This window comes from Nerophis lumbriciformis, linkage group LG39, assembly GCF_033978685.3.
Source record: "Nerophis lumbriciformis linkage group LG39, RoL_Nlum_v2.1, whole genome shotgun sequence".
NCBI classification, from domain to species: domain Eukaryota; kingdom Metazoa; phylum Chordata; class Actinopteri; order Syngnathiformes; family Syngnathidae; genus Nerophis; species Nerophis lumbriciformis.
This window is the reverse complement of record NC_084586.2, coordinates 21902501-21925635: the sequence shown is the minus strand read 5'-3', so window position 1 is coordinate 21925635 and position 23135 is coordinate 21902501. Positions and strand designations below refer to the sequence as shown.

At 36.0% G+C, this 23135-nt stretch overlaps 1 protein-coding gene across 3 annotated transcripts in view; it reads left to right on the top strand.

The window, feature by feature from the left end:
- The window catches only part of tanc2b (tetratricopeptide repeat, ankyrin repeat and coiled-coil containing 2b), a 335698-nt gene that overhangs the window by 222738 nt on the left and 89825 nt on the right, over positions 1–23135 (top strand). For all 3 annotated transcript variants that reach the window (XM_061931928.1, XM_061931930.1, XM_061931929.1), the window contains one exon: positions 21994–22142. In XM_061931928.1, coding sequence (XP_061787912.1) covers positions 21994–22142 — 149 coding nt within the window. The remainder of the gene's footprint in view (positions 1–21993; positions 22143–23135) is intronic.

The window sequence follows — 23135 nt, the reverse complement described above, 5'->3', positions numbered from 1 at the left end:
ATGGTCAAATCAACGTCAGAACCCAACATTGATTTATGGTTGTTTCAATGTTGTATTTATGTTGTAGAATAATGGTTGGAAAAATGACCATATTTCAATGGTCAAATCAACGTCAGAACCCAACATTGATTTATGGTTGTTTCAATGTTGTATTTATGTTGTAGAATAATGGTTGGAAAAATGACCATATTTCAATGGTCAAATCAACGTCAGAACCCAACATTGATTTATGGTTGTTTCAATGTTGTATTTATGTTGTAGAATAATGGTTGGAAAAATGACCATATTTCAATGGTCAAATCAACGTCAGAACCCAACATTGATTTATGGTTGTTTCAATGTTGTATTTATGTTGTAGAATAATGGTTGGAAAAATGACCACATTTCAATGGTCAAATCAACGTCAGAACCCAACATTGATTTATGGTTGTTTCAATGTTGTATTTATGTTGTAGAATAATGGTTGGAAAAATGACCATATTTCAATGGTCAAATCAACGTCAGAATCCAACATTGATTTATGGTTGTTTCAATGTTGTATTTATGTTGTAGAATATTGGTTGGAAAAATGACCATATTTCAATGGTCAAATCAACGTCAGAACCCAACATTGATTTATGGTTGTTTCAATGTTGTATTTATGTTGTAGAATAATCGTTGGAAAAATGACCACATTTCAATGGTCAAATCAACGTCAGAACCCAACATTGATTTATGGTTGTTTCAATGTTGTATTTATGTTGTAGAATAATGGTTGGAAAAATGACCACATTTCAATGGTCAAATCAACGTCAGAACCCAACATTGATTTATGGTTGTTTCAATGTTGTATTTATGTTGTAGAATAATGGTTGGAAAAATGACCATATTTCAATGGTCAAATCAACGTCAGAATCCAACATTGATTTATGGTTGTTTCAATGTTGTATTTATGTTGTAGAATATTGGTTGGAAAAATGACCATATTTCAATGGTCAAATCAACGTCAGAACCCAACATTGATTAAATGTTGTATTTGTGTTGTAGTATTATGGTTGGTAAATGACCATATTTCAATGGTCAAACGTCAGAACCCAACATTGATTAAAAGTCGTCAAAAAGCATGTTTTTTCAATGTTGTATTTATGTTGTAGAATAATGGTTGGAAAAATGACCAAATTTCAATGATCAAATCAACGTCAGAATCCAACATTGATTTATGGTTGTTTCAATGTTGTATTTATGTTGTAGAATATTGGTTGGAAAAATGACCATATTTCAATGGTCAAACGTCAGAACCCAACATTGATTAAATGTTGTATTTGTGTTGTAGTATTATGGTTGGTAAATGACCATATTTCAATGGTCAAACGTCAGAACCCAACATTGATTAAATGTTGTATTTGTGTTGTAGTATTATGGTTGGTAAATGACCATATTTCAATGGTCAAACGTCAGAACCCAACATTGATTAAATGTTGTATTTGTGTTGTAGTATTATGGTTGGTAAATGACCATATTTCAATGGTCAAACGTCAGAACCCAACATTGATTAAATGTTGTATTTGTGTTGTAGTATTATGGTTGGTAAATGACCATATTTCAATGGTCAAACGTCAGAACCCAACATTGATTAAATGTTGTATTTGTGTTGTAGTATTATGGTTGGTAAATGACCATATTTCAATGGTCAAACGTCAGAACCCAACATTGATTAAATGTTGTAATTGTGTTGTAGTATTATGGTTGGTAAATGACCATATTTCAATGGTCAAACGTCAGAACCCAACATTGATTAAACGTCGTCAAAAAGCATGTTTCAATGTTGTATTTGTGTTGTAGAATACTGGTTGGAAAAATGACCACATTTCAATGGTCAATTCAACGTCAGAATCCAACATTGATTTATGGTTGTTTCAATGTTGTATTTATGTTGTAGAATAATGGTTGGAAAAATGACCATATTTCAATGGTGAAATCAACGTCAGAATCCAACATTGATTTATGGTTGTTTCAATGTTGTATTTATGTTGTAGAATAATGGTTGGAAAAATGACCATATTTCAATGGTCAAATCAATGTCAGAATCCAACATTGATTTATGGTTGTTTCAATGTTGTATTTATGTTGTAGAATAATGGTTGGAAAAATGACCATATTTCAATGGTCAAATCAACGTCAGAACCCAACATTGATTTATGGTTGTTTCAATGTTGTATTTATGTTGTAGAATAATGGTTGGAAAAATGACCATATTTCAATGGTCAAATCAACGTCAGAACCCAACATTGATTTATGGTTGTTTCAATGTTGTATTTATGTTGTAGAATATTGGTTGGAAAAATGACCATATTTCAATGGTCAAATCAACGTCAGAATCCAACATTGATTTATGGTTGTTTCAATGTTGTATTTATGTTGTAGAATATTGGTTGGAAAAATGACCATATTTCAATGGTCAAATCAACGTCAGAATCCAACATTGATTTATGGTTGTTTCAATGTTGTATTTATGTTGTAGAATATTGGTTGGAAAAATGACCATATTTCAATGGTCAAATCAACGTCAGAATCCAACATTGATTTATGGTTGTTTCAATGTTGTATTTATGTTGTAGAATAATGGTTGGAAAAATGACCACATTTCAATGGTCAAATCAACGTCAGAACCCAACATTGATTTATGGTTGTTTCAATGTTGTATTTATGTTGTAGAATAATGGTTGGAAAAATGACCACATTTCAATGGTCAAATCAACGTCAGAATCCAACATTGATTTATGGTTGTTTCAATGTTGTATTTATGTTGTAGAATAATGGTTGGAAAAATGACCACATTTCAATGGTCAAATCAACGTCAGAACCCAACATTGATTTATGGTTGTTTCAATGTTGTATTTATGTTGTAGAATAATGGTTGGAAAAATGACCATATTTCAATGGTCAAATCAACGTCAGAACCCAACATTGATTTATGGTTGTTTCAATGTTGTATTTATGTTGTAGAATAATGGTTGTAAAAATGACCAAATTTAAAATGGTCAAATACACGTCAAAATCCAACATTGATTTATGGTTGTTTCAATGTTGTATTTATGTTGTAGAATAATGGTTGGAAAAATGACCATATTTCAATGGTCAAATCAACGTCAGAACCCAACATTGATTTATGGTTGTTTCAATGTTGTATTTATGTTGTAGAATAATGGTTGGAAAAATGACCATATTTCAATGGTCAAATCAACGTCAGAACCCAACATTGATTTATGGTTGTTTCAATGTTGTATTTATGTTGTAGAATATTGGTTGGAAAAATGACCACATTTCCATGGTCAAATCAACGTCAGAATCCAACATTGATTTATGGTTGTTTCAATGTTGTATTTATGTTGTAGAATACTGGTTGTAAAAATGACCAAATTTAAAATGGTCAAATCCACGTCAAAATCCAACATTGATTTATGGTTGTTTCAATGTTGTATTTATGTTGTAGAATATTGGTTGGAAAAATGACCACATTTCAATGGTCAAATCAACGTCAGAACCCAACATTGATTTATGGTTGTTTCAATGTTGTATTTATGTTGTATAACATTGGTTGGAAAAATGACCACATTTCAATGGTCAAATCAATGTCAGAACCCAACATTGATTTATGGTTGTTTCAATGTTGTATTTATGTTGTAGAATACTGGTTGTAAAAATGACCAAATTTAAAATGGTCAACTCCACGTCAAAATCCAACATTGATTTATGGTTGTTTCAATGTTGTATTTATGTTGTAGAATACTGGTTGTAAAAATGACCAAATTTAAAATGGTCAAATCCACGTCAAAATCCAACATTGATTTATGGTTGTTTCAATGTTGTATTTATGTTGTAGAATATTGGTTGGAAAAATGACCACATTTCAATGGTCAAATCAACGTCAGAACCCAACATTGATTTATGGTTGTTTCAATGAACATTGGTTGGAAAAATTACCACATTTCAATGGTCAAATCAATGTCAGAACTCAACATTGATTTATGGTTGTTTCAATGTTGTATTTATGTTGTAGAATATTGGTTGGAAAAATGACCATATTTCAATGGTCAAATCAACGTCAGAACTCAACATTGATTTATGGTTGTTTCAATGTTGTATTTATGTTGTAGAACATTGGTTGGAAAAATGACCACATTTCAATGGTCAAATCAATGTCAGAACCCAACATTGATTTATGGTTGTTTCAATGTTGTATTTATGTTGTAGAATATTGGTTGGAAAAATGACCATATTTCAATGGTCAAATCAACGTCAGAACCCAACATTGATTTATGGTTGTTTCAATGTTGTATTTATGTTGTAGAACATTGGTTGGAAAAATGACCACATTTCAATGGTCAAATCAACGTCAGAACCCAACATTGATTTATGGTTGTTTCAATGTTGTATTTATGTTGTAGAATATTGGTTGGAATAATGACCATATTTCAATGGTCAAATCAACGTCAGAATCCAACATTGATTTATGGTTGTTTCCAGTGTTGGGTTAGTTACTGAAAACCAGTAACTAGTTACAGTTACTAGTTACTTTATTTCAAAAGTAACTCAGTTACTTACACCAAAAAGTAATGCGATACTGTGAAAAGTAACTATTTAGTTACTTCTTTTTTTTCTCCTTTTTTTTTTTAGGCTCCCATTAATGCCCTTTTAGCCTTCATGTCAGTACTGTTATTGCACTGGACAATAATACAATCTGTTGATCAACTTGACATGCATTTGCATCACTCAACTCTGCTAAGCAATGTGCTCTACATACAACACACAAAGACAAAGATATGTTTCAAAGGGCCAATTTATTTCAGGCCAAAACAAATTGACAAAACTATTTTAAATAGCTGCAACATAACATACATACGTAACAAACCACAAAATAACATAGCTTTAAAGCTGGCTTCACCCAAGGAAGGCACACATGACATGATTGTATGTCATGTCACTAAATACAACACACATACCGCTATACACAAAGCCTAACCAGGCATTTTTTTCTCTCAAGGAATTGTGAAATAAAATCATGTATTCAGGAGATCAACACTGTAGTGAAGCCCAGAACACTCTACACATTTCCCCAGTTTTAGTTTAGAGATAAGGAAAGATTGGCCTGGCCCACTAGCATCCCTCTTTATGTTTGTGAACTTTATAGTCTATACATTTAGAGTGATGTGATAATCAAACACTCTAGAAGTCTAGAATGAAAGAGTATATAAGAGAATTGACAGTGTATGTACCTTCAGTGATGAATGATGAGCAGAGGCAGAGTTTGGAGTGTTTTTTTAGCTCGCTTTCCATATTTATGTACTCACTGTGTCCAGGTACTTGGAACATGTTTTCAGTGCCATTTGCTGTTTGACGCCGCTATCATGCTAATTAGCTGCCAGAAAACGGGTGACTCCACTGTAGAAATAGCCTGCATGCCTTCTAGCACATACGCTGCAATGGCTCTATCAATGTTGTCCTGGCTAGCAGTGGCCGTGCCAGCAATCTGAGGGTTACTGGTTCAATCCCCACCTTCTACCATCCAAGTCACGTCCGTTGTGTCCTTGAGCAAGACACTTCACCCTTGCTCCTGATGGGTCGTGTTTAGTGCCTTGCATGGCAGCTCCCTCCATCAGTGTGTGAATGTGTGTGTGAATGGGTGAATGTGGAAATAGTGTCAAAGCGCTTTGAGTTCCTTAAAAAGGTAGAAAAGCTATACAAGTATAACCCATTTACCATTTATGTAGCTGTTTCAGCAGATTTGAATTGCTGTTTTGGGCAGTATTCCCGGGCGCGGTCACTGCTGTTGCTCACTGCTCATCTCACCTCCCAGGGGGTGATCAAGGGTGATGGGTCAAATGCAGAGAATAATTTCGCCACACCTAGTGTGTGTGTGTGACAGTCATTGACACTTTAACTTTAAGTAGATAGGATCTTTGATCCAAGACACAACTTACATTGAACTAAAATGTTATTTTCTTTGTGCTCGACAAAAGAAAAGTAGTGAGAATGTCTCCATGTTAAGAAACTCGACTTCTGGCTTCGCCATGATGTCTTGTTAGTTGTTATGAGAGTAACGTATGTGTGTGTGTGTGTGTGTGTGGCCCTTTAAGATATGACAGCATGTGAGGTGAGTGACGTCAGTGAGTGAGTGGGCGAGAGAGGTGAGGGAGCGCAACAGTGAGTGAGTGCAGGTGCTCTAGCTTGGTGGATGGCTGCGTGCAAGACACCAATAAAGTCGCAAAGTTGCAACAAACCGCCGGCCTCGTCATTCACCCTCGAGTCCGGAGCTGTAAAGACCCACTGCCGGGTAAAGTGAAGGGTGTTAGCCCCGAAGTACATAGGCCCTGGAGGAACGTCTCCTCTGCGCTCCGCTCCTCGGTCGAGGAAAGCACGCCTTTTCTTTTCCTTGTGAGACAGAAGGACGACACTTCTTCTGTTTCTAGCCGATACTGTAGTAACGCATCATGTAGTAATGGTAACTGAGTTACTGAATCTAAAAAATAACGCGTTAGATTACTAGTTACTTTGTAACGCGTTAGTCCCAACACTGGTTGTTTCAATGTTGTATTTATGTTGTAGAATATTGGTTGGAAAAATGACCATATTTCAATGGTCAAATCAACGTCAGAACCCAACATTGATTAAATGTTGTATTTGTGTTGTAGTATTATGATTGGTAAATGACCATATTTCAATGGTCAAACATCAGAACCCAACATTGATTAAATGTTGTATTTGTGTTGTAGTATTATGGTTGGTAAATGACCATATTTCAATGGTCAAACGTCAGAACCCAACATTGATTAAACGTTGTCGAAAAGCATGTTGTTTCAACGTTGTATTTGTGTTGTAGAATACTGGTTGGAAAAATGACCAAATTTCAATGGTCAAATCAACATCAGAACCCAACATTGATTTATGGTTGTTTCAATGTTGTATTTGTGTTGTAGAATATTGGTTGGAAAAATGACCATATTTCAATGGTCAAATCAACGTCAGAACCCAACATTGATTAAATGTTGTATTTGTGTTGTAGTATTATGGTTGGTAAATGACCATATTTCAATGGTCAAACATCAGAACCTAACGTTGATTGAATGTTGTCAAAAAGCATGTTGTTTCAACGTTGTATTTGTGTTGTAGAATAATGGTTGTAAAAATGACCAAATTTAAAATGGTCAAATCCATGTCAGAATCCAACATTGATTTATGGTTGTTTCAATGTTGTATTTATGTTGTAGAATATTGGTTGGAAAAATGACCAAAATTCAATGGTCAAATCAACGTCAGAACCCAACATTGATTAAACGTTGTCGAAAAGCATGTTGTTTCAATGTTGTATTTGTGTTGTAGTATTATGGTTGGAAAAATGACCATATTTCAATGGTCAAATCAACGTCAGAACCCGACATTGATTAAATGTTGTATTTGTGTTGTAGTATTATGGTTGGTAAATGACCATATTTCAATGGTCAAACGTCAGAACCCAACATTAATTAAATGTTGTATTTGTGTTGTAGTATTATGGTTGGCAAATGACCATATTTCAATGGTCAAACGTCAGAACCCAACATTGATTAAAGGTTGTTTCAATGTTGTATTTGTGTTGTAGAATTTTGGTTGATAAAATGACCAAAATTCAATGGTCAAATCAACGTCAGAACCCAACATTGATTAAATGTTGTATTTGTGTTGTAGTATTATGGTTGGTAAATGACCATATTTCAATGGTCAAACGTCAGAACCCGACATTGATTGAATGTTGTCAAAAAGCATGTTGTTTCAACGTTGTATTTGTGTTGTAGAATATTGGTTGAGAAAATGACCACATTTCTATGGTCAAATCAACATCAGAACCCAACATTGATTAAAGGTTGTTTCAATGTTGTATTTGTGTTGTAGAATTTTGGTTGGTAAAATGACCAAAATTCAATGGTCAAATCAACATCAGAACCCAACATTGATTAAACGTTGTCGAAAAGCATGTTGTTTCAATGTTGTATTTGTGTTGTAGAATATTGGTTGATAAAATGACCACATTTCAATGGTCAAATCAACGTCAGAACCCAACATTGATTCAATGTTGTATTTGCCTTGGCCACTAATACACCCCCATACCATCACACATGCTGCCTTTTACACTTTCACCCTAGAACAATCCGGATGGTTCTTTCCCTCTTTGGTCCGAAGGACACGACGTCCACAGTTTCCAAAAACAATTAGAAAAATGTGGACTCGTCAGACCACAGAACACTTTTACCACTTTGCATCAGTCCATCTTAGATGAGCTCGGGGCCCATTTTAGCGTTTCCGGGTGTTGTTGATAAATGGCTTTGGCTTTGCATAGTAGAGTTTTAACTTGCACTTACAGATGTTGCGACCGACTGTAGTTACTGACAGTGGGTTTCTGAAGTGTTCCTCAGCCCATGTGGTGATATCCTTTACACACCGATGCGGCTTTTTGATGCCGTAGCGCCTGTGTGAACATGAAATATCTTGTCTTTGCAGTCTATTCAATTGAATATAAGTTGAAAAGGATTTGTTGTATCTTTGAGGTATGCCAAAATTTCTTATGGCATCATGCTAATGTTAGCATGCTAAAGTTTTACGCTAGCATTTTTGCAAATTTTATTTATTCAAACCTTAAAATCCCGGCTTTTTTATACATGGCGTCATCTTAAAAGTATGCTAACTTTTCTTATGGTATCGTGCTAACGTTAGCATGCTAAAGTCTTACGCTAGCATTTTTGCTAGTTGTATTGATTCAAACCTTAAAATCCCGGCTTTTTTATACTCGGTGTCATCTTAGAAGTATGCTAACTTTTCTTATGGTATCATGCTAACGTCAGCATGCTAACATTTTACGCTAGTATTTTTTTGCTAATTTTATTTATTCAAACCTTAATATCCTGGCTTTTTATACATGGCGTCATCTTAGAAGTATGCTAACTTTTCTTATGGTATCGTGCTAACGTTAGCATGCTAAAGTCTTACGCTAGCATTTTTGCTAATTGTATTAATTCAAACCTTCAAATCCCGGATTTTTTATACACAGCGTCATCTTAGAAGTACGCTAACATTTCTTATGGTATCATGCTAACGTCAGCATGCTAACATTTTACGCTAGTATTTTTTTGCTAATTTTATTTATTCAAACCTTAATATCCTGGCTTTTTATACATGGCGTCATCTTAGAAGTATGCTAACTTTTCTTATGGTATCATGCTAACGTTAGCATGCTAAAGTCTTACGCTAGCATTTTTGCTAATTGTATTAATTCAAACCTTCAAATCCCGGATTTTTTATACACGGCGTCATCTTAGAAGTACGCTAACATTTCTTATGGTATCATGCTAACGTCAGCATGCTAACATTTTACGCTAGTATTTTTTTGCTAATTTTATTTATTCAAACCTTAATATCCTGGCTTTTTATACATGGCGTCATCTTAGAAGTATGCTAACTTTTCTTATGGTATCATGCTAACGTTAGCATGCTAAAGTCTTACGCTAGCATTTTTGCTAATTGTATTAATTCAAACCTTAAAATCCCGGCTTTTTTTATACACGGCGTCATCTTAGAAGTACGCTAACATTTCTTATGGTATCATGCTAACGTCAGCATGCTAACATTTTACGCTAGTATTTTTTTGCTAATTTTATTTATTCAAACCTTAATATCCTGGCTTTTTATACATGGCGTCATCTTAGAAGTATGCTAACTTTTCTTATGGTATCATGCTAACGTTAGCATGCTAAAGTCTTACGCTAGCATTTTTGCTAATTGTATTAATTCAAACCTTCAAATCCCGGCTTTTTTATACACAGCGTCATCTTAGAAGTACGCTAACATTTCTTATGGTATCATGCTAACGTCAGCATGCTAACATTTTACGCTAGTATTTTTTTGCTAATTTTATTTATTCAAACCTTAATATCCTGGCTTTTTATACATGGCGTCATCTTAGAAGTATGCTAACTTTTCTTATGGTATCATGCTAACGTCAGCATGCTAACATTTTACGCTAGTATTTTTTTGCTAATTTTATTTATTCAAACCTTAATATCCTGGCTTTTTATACATGGCGTCATCTTAGAAGTATGCTAACTTTTCTTATGGTATCATGCTAACGTTAGCATGCTAAAGTCTTACGCTAGCATTTTTGCTAATTGTATTAATTCAAACCTTAAAATCCCGGCTTTTTTATACACGGCGTCATCTTAGAAGTATGCTAACATTTGTTATGGTATCATGCTAACGTCAGCATGCTAACATTTTACGCTAGTATTTTTTTGCTAATTTTATTTATTCAAACCTTAATATCCCGGCTTTTTTATACTCGGCGTCATCTTAGAAGTATGCTAACTTTTCTTATGGTATCATGCTAACGTCAGCATGCTAACATTTTACGCTAGTATTTTTTTGCTAATTTTATTTATTCAAACCTTAATATCCTGGCTTTTTATACATGGCGTCATCTTAGAAGTATGCTAACTTTTCTTATGGTATCGTGCTAACGTTAGCATGCTAAAGTCTTACGCTAGCATTTTTGCTAATTGTATTAATTCAAACCTTAAAATCCCGGCTTTTTTTATACACGGCGTCATCTTAGAAGTATGCTAACATTTGTTAAGGTATCATGCTAACGTCAGCATGCTAACATTTTACGCTAGTATTTTTTTGCTAATTTTATTTATTCAAACCTTAAAATCCCGGCTTTTTTATACTCGGCGTCATCTTAGAAGTATGCTAACTTTTCTTATGGTATCGTGCTAACGTTAGCATGCTGAAGTCTTACGCTAGCATTTTTGCTAATTGTATTAATTCAAACCTTAAAATCCCGGCTTTTTTATACTCGGCGTCATCTTAGAAGTATGCTAACTTTTCTTATGGTATCATGCTAACGTCAGCATGCTAACATTTTACGCTAGTATTTTTTTGCTAATTTTATTTATTCAAACCTTAATATCCTGGCTTTTTATACATGGCGTCATCTTAGAAGTATGCTAACTTTTCTTATGGTATCATGCTAACGTTAGCATGCTAAAGTCTTACGCTAGCATTTTTGCTAATTGTATTAATTCAAACCTTAAAATCCCGGCTTTTTTCTACACAGCGTCATCTTAGAAGTACGCTAACATTTCTTATGGTATCATGCTAACGTCAGCATGCTAACATTTTACGCTAGTATTTTTTTGCTAATTTTATTAATTCAAACCTTAAAATCCCGGCTTTTTTATACACGGCGTCATCTTAGAAGTACGCTAACATTTCTTATGGTATCATGCTAACGTCAGCATGCTAACATTTTACGCTAGTATTTTTTTGCTAATTTTATTTATTCAAACCTTAATATCCTGGCTTTTTATACATGGCGTCATCTTAGAAGTATGCTAACTTTTCTTATGGTATCATGCTAACGTTAGCATGCTAAAGTCTTACGCTAGCATTTTTGCTAATTGTATTAATTCAAACCTTCAAATCCCGGCTTTTTTATACACGGCGTCATCTTAGAAGTACGCTAACATTTCTTATGGTATCATGCTAACGTCAGCATGCTAACATTTTACACTAGTATTTTTTTGCTAATTTTATTTATTCAAACCTTAATATCCTGGCTTTTTATACATGGCGTCATCTTAGAAGTATGCTAACTTTTCTTATGGTATCATGCTACCGTTAGCATGCTAAAGTCTTACGCTAGCATTTTTGCTAATTGTATTAATTCAAACCTTAAAATCCCGGCTTTTTTATACACGGCGTCATCTTAGAAGTACGCTAACATTTGTTATGGTATCATGCTAACGTCAGCATGCTAACATTTTACGCTAGTATTTTTTTGCTAATTTTATTTATTCAAACCTTAATATCCTGGCTTTTTATACATGGCGTCATCGTAGAAGTATGCTAACTTTTCTTATGGTATCATGCTACCGTTAGCATGCTAAAGTCTTACGCTAGCATTTTTGCTAATTGTATTAATTCAAACCTTAAAATCCCGGCTTTTTTATACACGGCGTCATCTTAGAAGTACGCTAACATTTGTTATGGTATCATGCTAACGTCAGCATGCTAACATTTTACGCTAGTATTTTTTTGCTAATTTTATTTATTCAAACCTTAATATCCTGGCTTTTTATACATGGCGTCATCGTAGAAGTATGCTAACTTTTCTTATGGTATCATGCTAACGTTAGCATGCTAAAGTCTTACGCTAGCATTTTTGCTAATTGTATTAATTCAAACCTTAAAATCCCGGCTTTTTTATACACGGCGTCATTTTAGAAGTACGCTAACATTTCTTATGGTATCATGCTAACGTCAGCATGCTAACATTTTACGCTAGCATTTTTTTGCTAATTTTATTTATTCAAACCTTAATATCCTGGCTTTTTATACATGGCGTCATCTTAGAAGTATGCTAACTTTTCTTATGGTATCATGCTAACGTCAGCATGCTAACATTTTACGCTAGTATTTTTTTGCTAATTTTATTTATTCAAACCTTAAAATCCCGGCTTTTTTATACTCGGCGTCATCTTAGAAGTATGCTAACTTTTCTTATGGTATCATGCTAACGTTAGCATGCTAAAGTCTTACGCTAGCATTTTTGCTAATTGTATTAATTCAAACCTTAAAATCCCGGCTTTTTTATACACGGCGTCATCTTAGAAGTATGCTAACTTTTCTTATGGTATCATGCTAACGTCAGCGTGCTAACATTTTACGCTAGTATTTTTTTGCTAATTTTATTTATTCAAACCTTAATATCCTGGCTTTTTATACATGGCGTCATCTTAGAAGTATGCTAACTTTTCTTATGGTATCATGCTAACGTCAGCATGCTAACATTTTACGCTAGTATTTTTTTGCTAATTTTATTTATTCAAACCTTAATATCCTGGCTTTTTATACATGGCGTCATCTTAGAAGTATGCTAACTTTTCTTATGGTATCATGCTAACGTTAGCATGCTAAAGTCTTACGCTAGCATTTTTGCTAATTGTATTAATTCAAACCTTAAAATCCCGGCTTTTTTTATACACGGCGTCATCTTAGAAGTACGCTAACATTTGTTATGGTATCATGCTAACGTCAGCATGCTAACATTTTACGCTAGTATTTTTTTGCTAATTTTATTTATTCAAATCTTAATTCACACCTGCGGGGGGGGGCCCCAGCAGCGGCAAGCCAGGGCCAAAACAGATGCGCCTTGCACACAGGCGCATTCCCAGATAGTTGCTATGGCGACCATCTGTCTCCCTCTGCAGCTCAGGAATCTGAGGGTGGTGTGTGTGTGTGTGTGTGTGTGTGTGTGTGTGTGTGTGTGTGTGTGTGTGTGTGTGTGTGTGTGTGTGTGTGTGTGTGTGCGCTCACATGGGGGCATGAGGGAGATGGAGGTGTCAGAGTGCTGAGAAGTTGTGATGTACTTGAAGTATCCTGCAGAAGAAGAGGAAGCCTTTAAAGAGTGAAACGTGGTGTCGATCTTAGGCTGAAAACTGTATCACCATGTCTGTGTTTTAGACAGATAATCCATAATTATTGATTTTTAATGACTGTAAATATGTTACATTTTAGCATTTTATTTAAAATGTCAACACAAACATGGAAAAACACTCAATGTCGACAAAATAGTAAAATTACATTAAACAATTCACAATAATCTCTAAAAATGAAGGAATATGTAAGAAATGCTTCATAAAGTGTAAGAAAATAGTGTAAGAAAATGTAAACATGAGAAGAAGTATTTTCTGCAGGTTTAGTGGCAGGAAATAACGTCTGTGTAACATGAATTTGCCCCGTTATTTTTATTTAACTATGGAAAAAAATGTAATATTATTATTATATTGATCAATATTGATAATTGTTGACATTTTCTATAACCTATGGAAAATAAGGAGCATGGAAAACACTCAAACAATGTCAACAAAATAGTCAAATCACATTGAACACTAAAAATATTAAATGCCAACATTTGATTTATTTTTTATTTTTATGTTATATTTATACACACACATATATATATATATACATATATATATGTATGTGTGGGAAAAAAATCACAAGACTATTTCATCTCTACAGGCCTGTTTCATGAGGGGGGGTACCCTCAATCATCAGGAGATTTTAATGGGAGCATTCGCATACCATGGTTTATATAGGGCACAGAGTGGGTGGGTACATGCTGGCCTAGGGGCGTGGTGATTGGCTCATGTGTTACCTAGGAGGTGTTTCCGTCTATGGCGGCATGTTGTTACAATTTCGCTGCGCTTGTTGAGGGATGACAGGTCTGGACGGTAAATAATAAACAGTTTCTCTTTCAAGCATAGGTTGCATCTTTTATTACCACTATTGTAAGGTGTGCTGGATGCAAGAATTTGCCATGTTATTGAATATTCAACATTATTGTCTTTGAGGTCCCAAATGTGTTTGCTGAGTTCTGTGGTATTTCGCAGGTTTTTCTTCCTGAAAGAAGCCTTGTGATTGTTCCATCTGGTTTTGAATTCACCCTCGGTTAATCCTACATATGTGTCGGATGTGTTAATGTCTTTGCGTATTACCTTAGATTGGTAGACAACTGATGTTTGTAAGCACCCCCCGTTGAGGGGGCAATCAGGTTTCTTTCGACAGTTACATGCTTTGTTGGTTTTGGAGTCGCTCTGACTGGGGGTCGACGGCTCATTTGCAATTGTTTTGTTGTGGTTTGAGATGATTTGTCGTATATTGTTCATGCAGCTGTAGCTCAATTTAATGTTGTTCTTGTTGAATACTTTTCTTAGGTTGTTGTCTTTGGGAAAGTGTTTGTCAATCAGATTGAGGAATTTGTGTCCAAAGTTAGTTGAGACGTTTTTGCTGTATGGGGGGTTGTACCAGATGATGTTGTTTCGTTTTCTGTTCTTTTTTGGCTGGTTTCCTGGCGTGGGTTCATAGGTGAGGGTGAAATTGTATCCGCTTTCATCAAGGGCTTTTTGGTACGGGGGGGGGTTGCTTGGTCAAATTCAGCTTTGCTAGATGACAGCATCGATAGCCTTTTATTGATTCCGGTAGGTATTCTTTTCGTGGTGGTGGGTGGGTGGTTGCTGTCGTGGTGGTGGGTGGGTGGTTGCTGTATATATATATATATATATATATATATATATATATATATATATATATATATATATATATATATATATATATATATACATATATATATAACATTTTATATTTATTTAATTTTTCATATTTTGTATTTTATTATTAATATTATAAATATATTATTAATATTGTATTATTTTATATATAGTGAAGTGAACTGAATTATATTTATATAGCGCTTTTTCTCAAGTGACTCAAAGCGCTTTACATTGTGAAACCCAATATCTAAGTTACATTTTTAACTTATATATATATATATATATATATATATATATATATATATATATATATATATATATATATATATTTTTTTTTTTTTTTTTTTTTTAACACATCTGAAATATAATCTTCCTGTGATTATAATCCCTCAGCTATCAAGGCAGAAAGGAAATGTCAACACAAACATGGAAAACACTCAAACAATGTCAACAAAATAGTCAAATCACATTGAACACTTAACTATAATCTCTTAAAATGAAGGAATATGTAAGAAATGCTTCATAAAGTGTAAGAAAATAGTGCAAAGTGTGAAAATGTAAACATAGAAACCTAGTGCTCTAAAGGGTGAGCTGGTTTGACGACGGTCCCTTTTATCCCCAATTTCTTCATTTTGAATTTCTCTTCTCACTCCATGGAAAGAATCAAGCAAACTTGATAGTCGATACTGTGTTGATATCAACTCTCCATGATGGAATGATATCAATGATATCACGATGTCAGACACCAGTGTTAGACGTTTGACTTGAACAACAATCTGTTCTCAGTCAGTCCAGAGGTTGAAGATAAAAGTGTTTTAGATGATTGACTCTGCAAACTTGATAGTCGATACTGTGTTGATATCAACTCTCCATGATGGAATGATATCAATGATATCACAATGTCAGACACGAGTGTTAGACGTCTGACTTGACCAACAATCTGTTCTTAGTCAGTCCAGAGGTTGAAAGTGTTTTAGATCATTGACTCTGCAAACTTGATAGTCGATACTGTGTTGATATCAACTCTTCATGATGGAATGATATCAATGATATCACAATGTCAGACACGAGTGTTAGACGTCTGACTTGACCAACAATCTGTTCTTAGTCAGTCCAGAGGTTGAAAGTGTTTTAGATCATTGACTCTGCAAACTTGATAGTCGATACTGTGTTGATATCAACTCTCCATGATGGAATGATATCACAATGTCAGACACGAGTGTTAGACGTCTGACTTGACCAACAATCTGTTCTTAGTCAGTCCAGAGGTTGAAGATAAAAGTGTTTTAGATAATTGACTCTGCAAACTTGATAGTCACTACTGTGCTGATATCAACTCTCCTTGATGGAATGATATCAATGATACCACAACGTCAGTCACCAGTGTTAGACGTCTGACTTGACCAACAATCTGTTCTTAGTCAGTCCAGAGGTTGAAAGTGTTTTAGATCATTGACTCTGCAAACTTGATAGTCGATACTGTGTTGATATCAACTCTCCATGATGGAATGATATCACAATGTCAGACACCAGTGTTAGATGTCTGACTTGAACAACAATCTGTTCTTAGTCAGTCCAGAGGTTGAAAGTGTTTTAGATGATTGACTCTGCAAACTTGATAGTCGATACTGTGTTGATATCAACTCTCCATGATGGAATGATATCACAATGTCAGACACGAGTATTAGCCGTTTGACTTGAACAACAATCTGTTCTTAGTCAGTCCAGAGGTTGAAAGTGTTTTAGATGATTGACTCTGCAAACTTGATAGTCGATACTGTGTTGATATCAACTCTCCGTGATGGAATGATATCAATGATATCACAATGTCAGACACGAGTGTTAGACGTCTGACTTGACCAACAATCTGTTCTTAGTCAGTCCAGAGGTTGAAAGTGTTTTAGATCATTGACTCTGCAAACTTGATAGTCGATACTGTGTTGATATCAACTCTTCATGATGGAATGATATCAATGATACCACAATGTCAGTCACCAGTGTTGGACGTCTGACTTGAACAACAATCTGTTCTTAGTCAGTCCAGATGTTGAAAGTGTTTTAGATAATTGACTCTACAAACTTGATAGTCGATACTGTGTTGATATCAACTCGCCTTGATGGAATGATATCACAATGTCAGACACCAATGTTTGACTTGACCAACAATCTGTTCTCAGTCAGTCCAGAGGTTGAAGATAAAAGTGTTTTAGATAATTGACTCTGCAAACTTGATAGTCGATACTGTGTTGATGTCAACTCTCCATCATGGAATGATATCAATGATATCACAATGTCAGACACGAGTGTTAAACGTCTGACTTGACCAACAATCTGTTCTTAGTCAGTCCAGAGGTTGAAAGTGTTTTGAGTCTGCAAGGAAGTCTGCTGTAATCAAATGAAATGAAATACAAGTATAATGAGGAACAGTAAAGTGAAGTAAAAAATGACAGGAAGATGTTCCTCAGCTTAGTGAATCCCTGCAGAGTTTAAAAATAGACGGAAGTGTAACTCTGATCCTCACGGGAGCATCCAGGAGTCTTTAGGGAGGATCTGATCTGTTCCTGGAAATAAACCTGAGGAGGTTTTTATCTGCACATTTTGTTTGCCAGCTAGCAAAAGTGCATTTTTCTCTGTTAGTATATATGTATGTATATATGTATAGTATAGTCCAGGTTTCTGTGGTTTGTCCGTTATACAGTACTCAATACCGGGTTAGAGCGGAATATACGTTAAGTCAGGAAAAAACACAGAGGCTATATCATCCCGACAAGCCTGTTTCGCAGGTTTCCCTGCTCTTCAGGGGATTTTATGTATATATGTATGTATGTGTTTATGTATTCATATATGTATTTATTTATGAATATATATATATGTATGTATAGATGTATGAATATATATGTATGTATATATGTATATATAAAGTTTAACCTACAAAAGTAAAATAAATACAACAATTTTTGCTGATTTCTTCAAATCAAAATGAGGAACAGAGCCAAAATCATGTAACTTGGTACTCGCTACCTGTTAACATGCTGCGTTTTGAATGCTAGCATTCCTGAAATTGTGGGAAAGGTTTAACATTGGGCGGTTATATAGCGCCACCCGCTGAAATTAGCAAAAAGGTTTGCATGTTGATGTGTATCGGCTGTAAAATTAGCAAAAAAATGTTGGCATGCTGATGTGTATTGGCCGTAAAATTAGCGAAAAAGTTCAGCATGCTAACATGCTAATGTGTATCGGCTGTACGTTTAGCAAAAAGGTTTGCATGTTAATGTATATTGGCTGTACAATTAGCAAAAAAGTTAGCATGTTAGCATGCTAATAATGTGTATTGGCTGTAAAATTAGCAAAATGGTTAGCATGCTAATGTGTACTGGCCGTAAAATTAGCGAAAAAGTTCAGCATGCTAGCATGCTAATGTGTATCGGCTGTACATTTAGCAAAAAGGTTTGCATGTTCATGTGTATTGGCTGTACAATTAGCAAAAAAGGCTAGCATGCTATTGTGTATTGGCCGTAAAATTAGCAACAAGTTCAGCATGCTAGCATGCTAATGTGTATCGGCTGTACAATTAGCAAAAAAGTTAGCATGTTAGCATGCTAATAATGTATATCGGCTGTAAAATTAGCAAAATGGTTAGTATGCTAATGTGTATTGGGCGTAAAATTAGCAAAAAGTTCAGCATGCTAGCATGCTAATGTGTATCGGCTGCACATTTAGCAAAAATGTTTGCATGTTATTGTATATTGGCTGTACAATTAGCAAAAAAGTTAGCATCTTAGCATGCTAATAATGTGTATCGGCTGTAAAAGTAGCAAAATGGTTAGCATGCTAATGTGTATTAGCCGTAAAATTAGCGAAAAAGTTCAGTATGCTAGCACGCTAATGTGTATCGGCTGTACATTTAGCAAAAAGGTTTGCATGTTATTGTGTATTGGCTGTAAAATTAGCAAAAAGGCTAGCATGCTAATGTGTATTGGGCGTAAAATTAGCAAAAAGTTCAGCATGTTAATGTGTATCGGCTGCACATTTAGCAAAAATGTTTGCATGTTAATGTATATTGGCTGTACAATTAGCAAAAAAGTTAGCATGTTAGCATACTAATAATGTGTATCGGCTGTAAAATTTGCAAAATGGTTAGCATGCTAATGTGTACTGGCCGTAAAATTTGCGAAAAAGTTCAGCATGCTAGCATGCTAATGTGTATCGGCTGTACATTTAGCAAAAAGGTTTGCATGTTATTGTATATTGGCTGTAAAATTAGCAAAAAAGGCTAGCATGCTAATGTGTATTGGGCGTAAAATTAGCAAAAAGTTCAGCATGCTAGCATGCTAATGTGTATCGGCTGTACATTTAGCAAAAAGGTTTGCATGTTATTGTGTATTGGCTGTAAAATTAGCAAAAAGGCTAGCATGCTAATGTGTATTGGCCGTAAAATTAGCGAAAAAGTTCAGCATGCTAGCATGCTAATGTGTATCGGCTGTACATTTACCAAAAAGGTTTGCATATTAATGTATATTGGCTGTACAATTAGCAAAAAGGCTAGCATGCTAATGTGTATTGGCCGTAAAATTAGCAAAAACTTCAGCATGCTAGCATGCTAATGTGTATTGGCTGTACATTTAGCAAAAAGGTTTGCATGTTATTGTGTATTGGCTGTAAAATTAGCAAAAAGGCTAGCATACTAATGTGTATTGGCCGTAAAATTAGCAAAAAGTTCAGCATGCTAGCATGTTAATGTGTATCGGCTGCACATTTAGCAAAAATGTTTGCATGTTAATGTATATTGGCTGTACAATTAGCAAAAAAGTTAGCATGTTAGCATGCTAATAATGTGTATCGGCTGTAAAATTTGCAAAATGGTTAGCATGCTAATGTGTACTGGCCGTAAAATTTGCGAAAAAGTTCAGCATGCTAGCATGCTAATGTGTATCGGCTGTACATTTAGCAAAAAGGTTTGCATGTTATTGTATATTGGCTGTAAAATTAGCAAAAAAGGCTAGCATGCTAATGTGTATTGGGCGTAAAATTAGCAAAACGTTCAGCATGCTAGCATGCTAATGTGTATCGGCTGTACATTTAGCAAAAAGGTTTGCATGTTAATGTATATTGGCTGTACAATTAGCAAAAAAGTTAGCATGGTAATAATGTGTATCGGCTGTACATTTAGCAAAAAGGTTTGCATGTTAATGTATATTGGCTGTACAATTAGCAAAAAAGTTAGCATGTTAGCATGGTAATAATGTGTATCGGCTGTACATTTACCAAAAAGGTTTGCATGTTAATGTATATTGGCTGTACAATTAGCAAAAAGGCTAGCATGCTAATGTGTATTGGCCGTAAAATTAGCACAAACTTCAGCATGCTAGCATGCTAATGTGTATTGGCTGTACATTTAGCAAAAAGGTTTGCATGTTATTGTGTATTGGCCGTAAAATTAGCAAAAAGTTCAGCATGCTAGCATGTTAATGTGTATCGGCTGCACATTTAGCAAAAATATTTGCATGTTAATGTCAATCAATCAATCAATCAATCTTTATTTATATAGCCCTAAATCACAAGTGTCTCAAAGGGCTGCACAAGCCACAACGACATCCTCGGTACAAAATGTATATTGGCTGTACAATTAGCAAAAAAGTTAGCATGTTAGCATGCTAATAATGTGTATTGGCTGTAAAATTAGCAAAATGGTTAGCATGCTAATGTGTATTGGCCGTAAAATTAGCAAAAAGTTCAGCATGCTAGCATGCTAATGTGTATCGGCTGCACATTTAGCAAAAATGTTTGCATGTTATTGTATATTGGCTGTACAATTAGCAAAAAAGTTAGCATGTTAGCATGCTAATAATGTGTATTGGCTGTAAAATTAGCAAAATGGTTAGCATGCTAATGTGTAATGGCCGTAAAATTAGCGAAAAAGTTCAGCATTCTAGCATGCTAATGTGTATCGGCTGTACATTTAGCAAAAAGGTTTGCATGTTATTGTGTATTGGCTGTAAAATTAGCAAAAAGGCTAGCATGCTAATGTGTACTGGCCGTAAAATTAGCGAAAAAGTTCAGCATGCTAGCATGCTAATGTGTATCGGCTGCACATTTAGCAAAAAGGTTTGCATGTTAATGTATATTGGCTGTACAATAAGCAGAAAAGTTAGCGTGTTAGCATGCTAATTTTTTGTTTTGTCACATGTTGACTGTTTTTGCATGTCAAACTATCATCATTCTCTTCAAAACACGTCAGTGTGTTTGTCCTGCCACAAAGCGGCCATATTTGTGTGAAAGTGTCCCCCCGTCTAACGGAGCGCTGCGGTTACCCGCCCGGCTGGTCCGACCTGCCCCGCCGGAAAGCGCCAACAAAAGGAAAGGGAGCGCAGAGAGGGAAGGTGTTTATTTAAGCAGGGACCGTCCCGCGTTGACGGTTGTGTTGACGCCAACGTCCGATCGGGGTTGGAACGACCGCTCGGCGCCGCTGCTTATTTTTTTTCCCTAATCCAACACAGCAAGAAAGGAGCAGTGAGTTCTGCAGCTTTCCTTCTCCTTGCTGGGAGCCAGCAGCCTGTGCAAACAGGTTAGCGGGGGGACGGGGGGGCGGGGCCCCGTAGCGCTTTGTCTGGCAGGTGAGGGCGGGGGGGCGGGGCTTGTCGTGTCAGGCCAAGCGTTGCAGCGGGAGCGGCTGGCAAAAAGGCGAATGAAGGCGCTGTGGACTTTCTTGAGGGGGCGCGGGGAGCCGGATGTGGTGGTGTGGCCCCCAGGTGGGCGTCTCAGGCTGTGGGACCCATTTTTGCGGAGGGAAAAGAAGCTGCTCTCTTTGGCGCCACACTCACTCTCTCTCTCTCTCTGTCTCTCTCTCTCTCTCTCTCTCTCTCTCTCGCAGGGGAGTCGAGCCGGGAGCTGGGCCCCCCCCCCTCGGTGGATGAAGCCGCCAACACATTGATGACGCGCCTGGGCTTCCTTCTGGGAGACAAAGCGAGCGAGGGGCCGGCCGGGCCCCACTACAGCATGGAGGAGCCTGAGGCCAGACAGGTAAGTCCACCTGTCCCCCCCCCGCCCCCCTCCAGCTGGCAGCCTGAGCTTTTATTTTGAAAGACAAACAAAGGCTGTTTTCCCTGCAGATGCCAAAACTCCCATTTTCTTAAAGAAGCTAAACTTTTGTTTGGTTGCGTCGGCACAATTTGCTGTAAAAGTGTTCAAGTCGTGAGATAAAAACAGAATTTGGCGTTTAAAAAAGTGCCGGAGTTGTAAATATCAACATTGGAGGAAGAAAAAAAAAAAAAGTGAATATGTTAAAAAAGTGCAGCTCAGTGGTGACATTTGACTGTCCAAACAAAGGTGGTGTCTTTTTACATTTACAATAATTCACTGTGAGAAACAACAACAAAAATACAACCTTAGAGTTTAAGGTTAAAATAAAAGAATTTTCCTGCACTTTGGTAACGTGTTTATATTTACAGTAATGCACTGTGGAAACAACAAAATAACCCAACAACCATAGATTTTACGGTAAAAAAAATAAATACAATAAAATTTGCGAACACGTATCGTTTCTGCACATGTATCATTTAGGGTTAGGGTTAGGTGCACACGTATCGTTAAGGGTTAGGGTTGGGGTTGGGGTTGGGGTTAGGGTTAGGATTAGGATTAGGGTTAGGGTTAAGATTAGGATTAGGGTTAGGGTTAGGCATAAAAAAAGAGTTGGTCAGGGTTAGGGCTAGGGTTAGGCCTGGGGTTAGGTGCACACGTATCGTTTGTGTCCACGTATCGGTTAGGGTTAGGTGCACACATCGTTTGTGCACCATATCGTTTAGGGTTAGGGTTACGGTTAGGGTTAGGGTTAGGTGCACACGTATCGTTTGTGTCCACGTATCGGTTAGGGTTAGGTGCACACATATTGTTTGTGCACCATATCGTTTAGGGTTAGGGTTAGGTGCACACGTATCGTTTAGGGTTAGGGTTAGGGTTGGGGTTAGGGTTTGGTGCACACATATCGTTTAGGGTTAGGGTTGGGTTAGGGTTAGG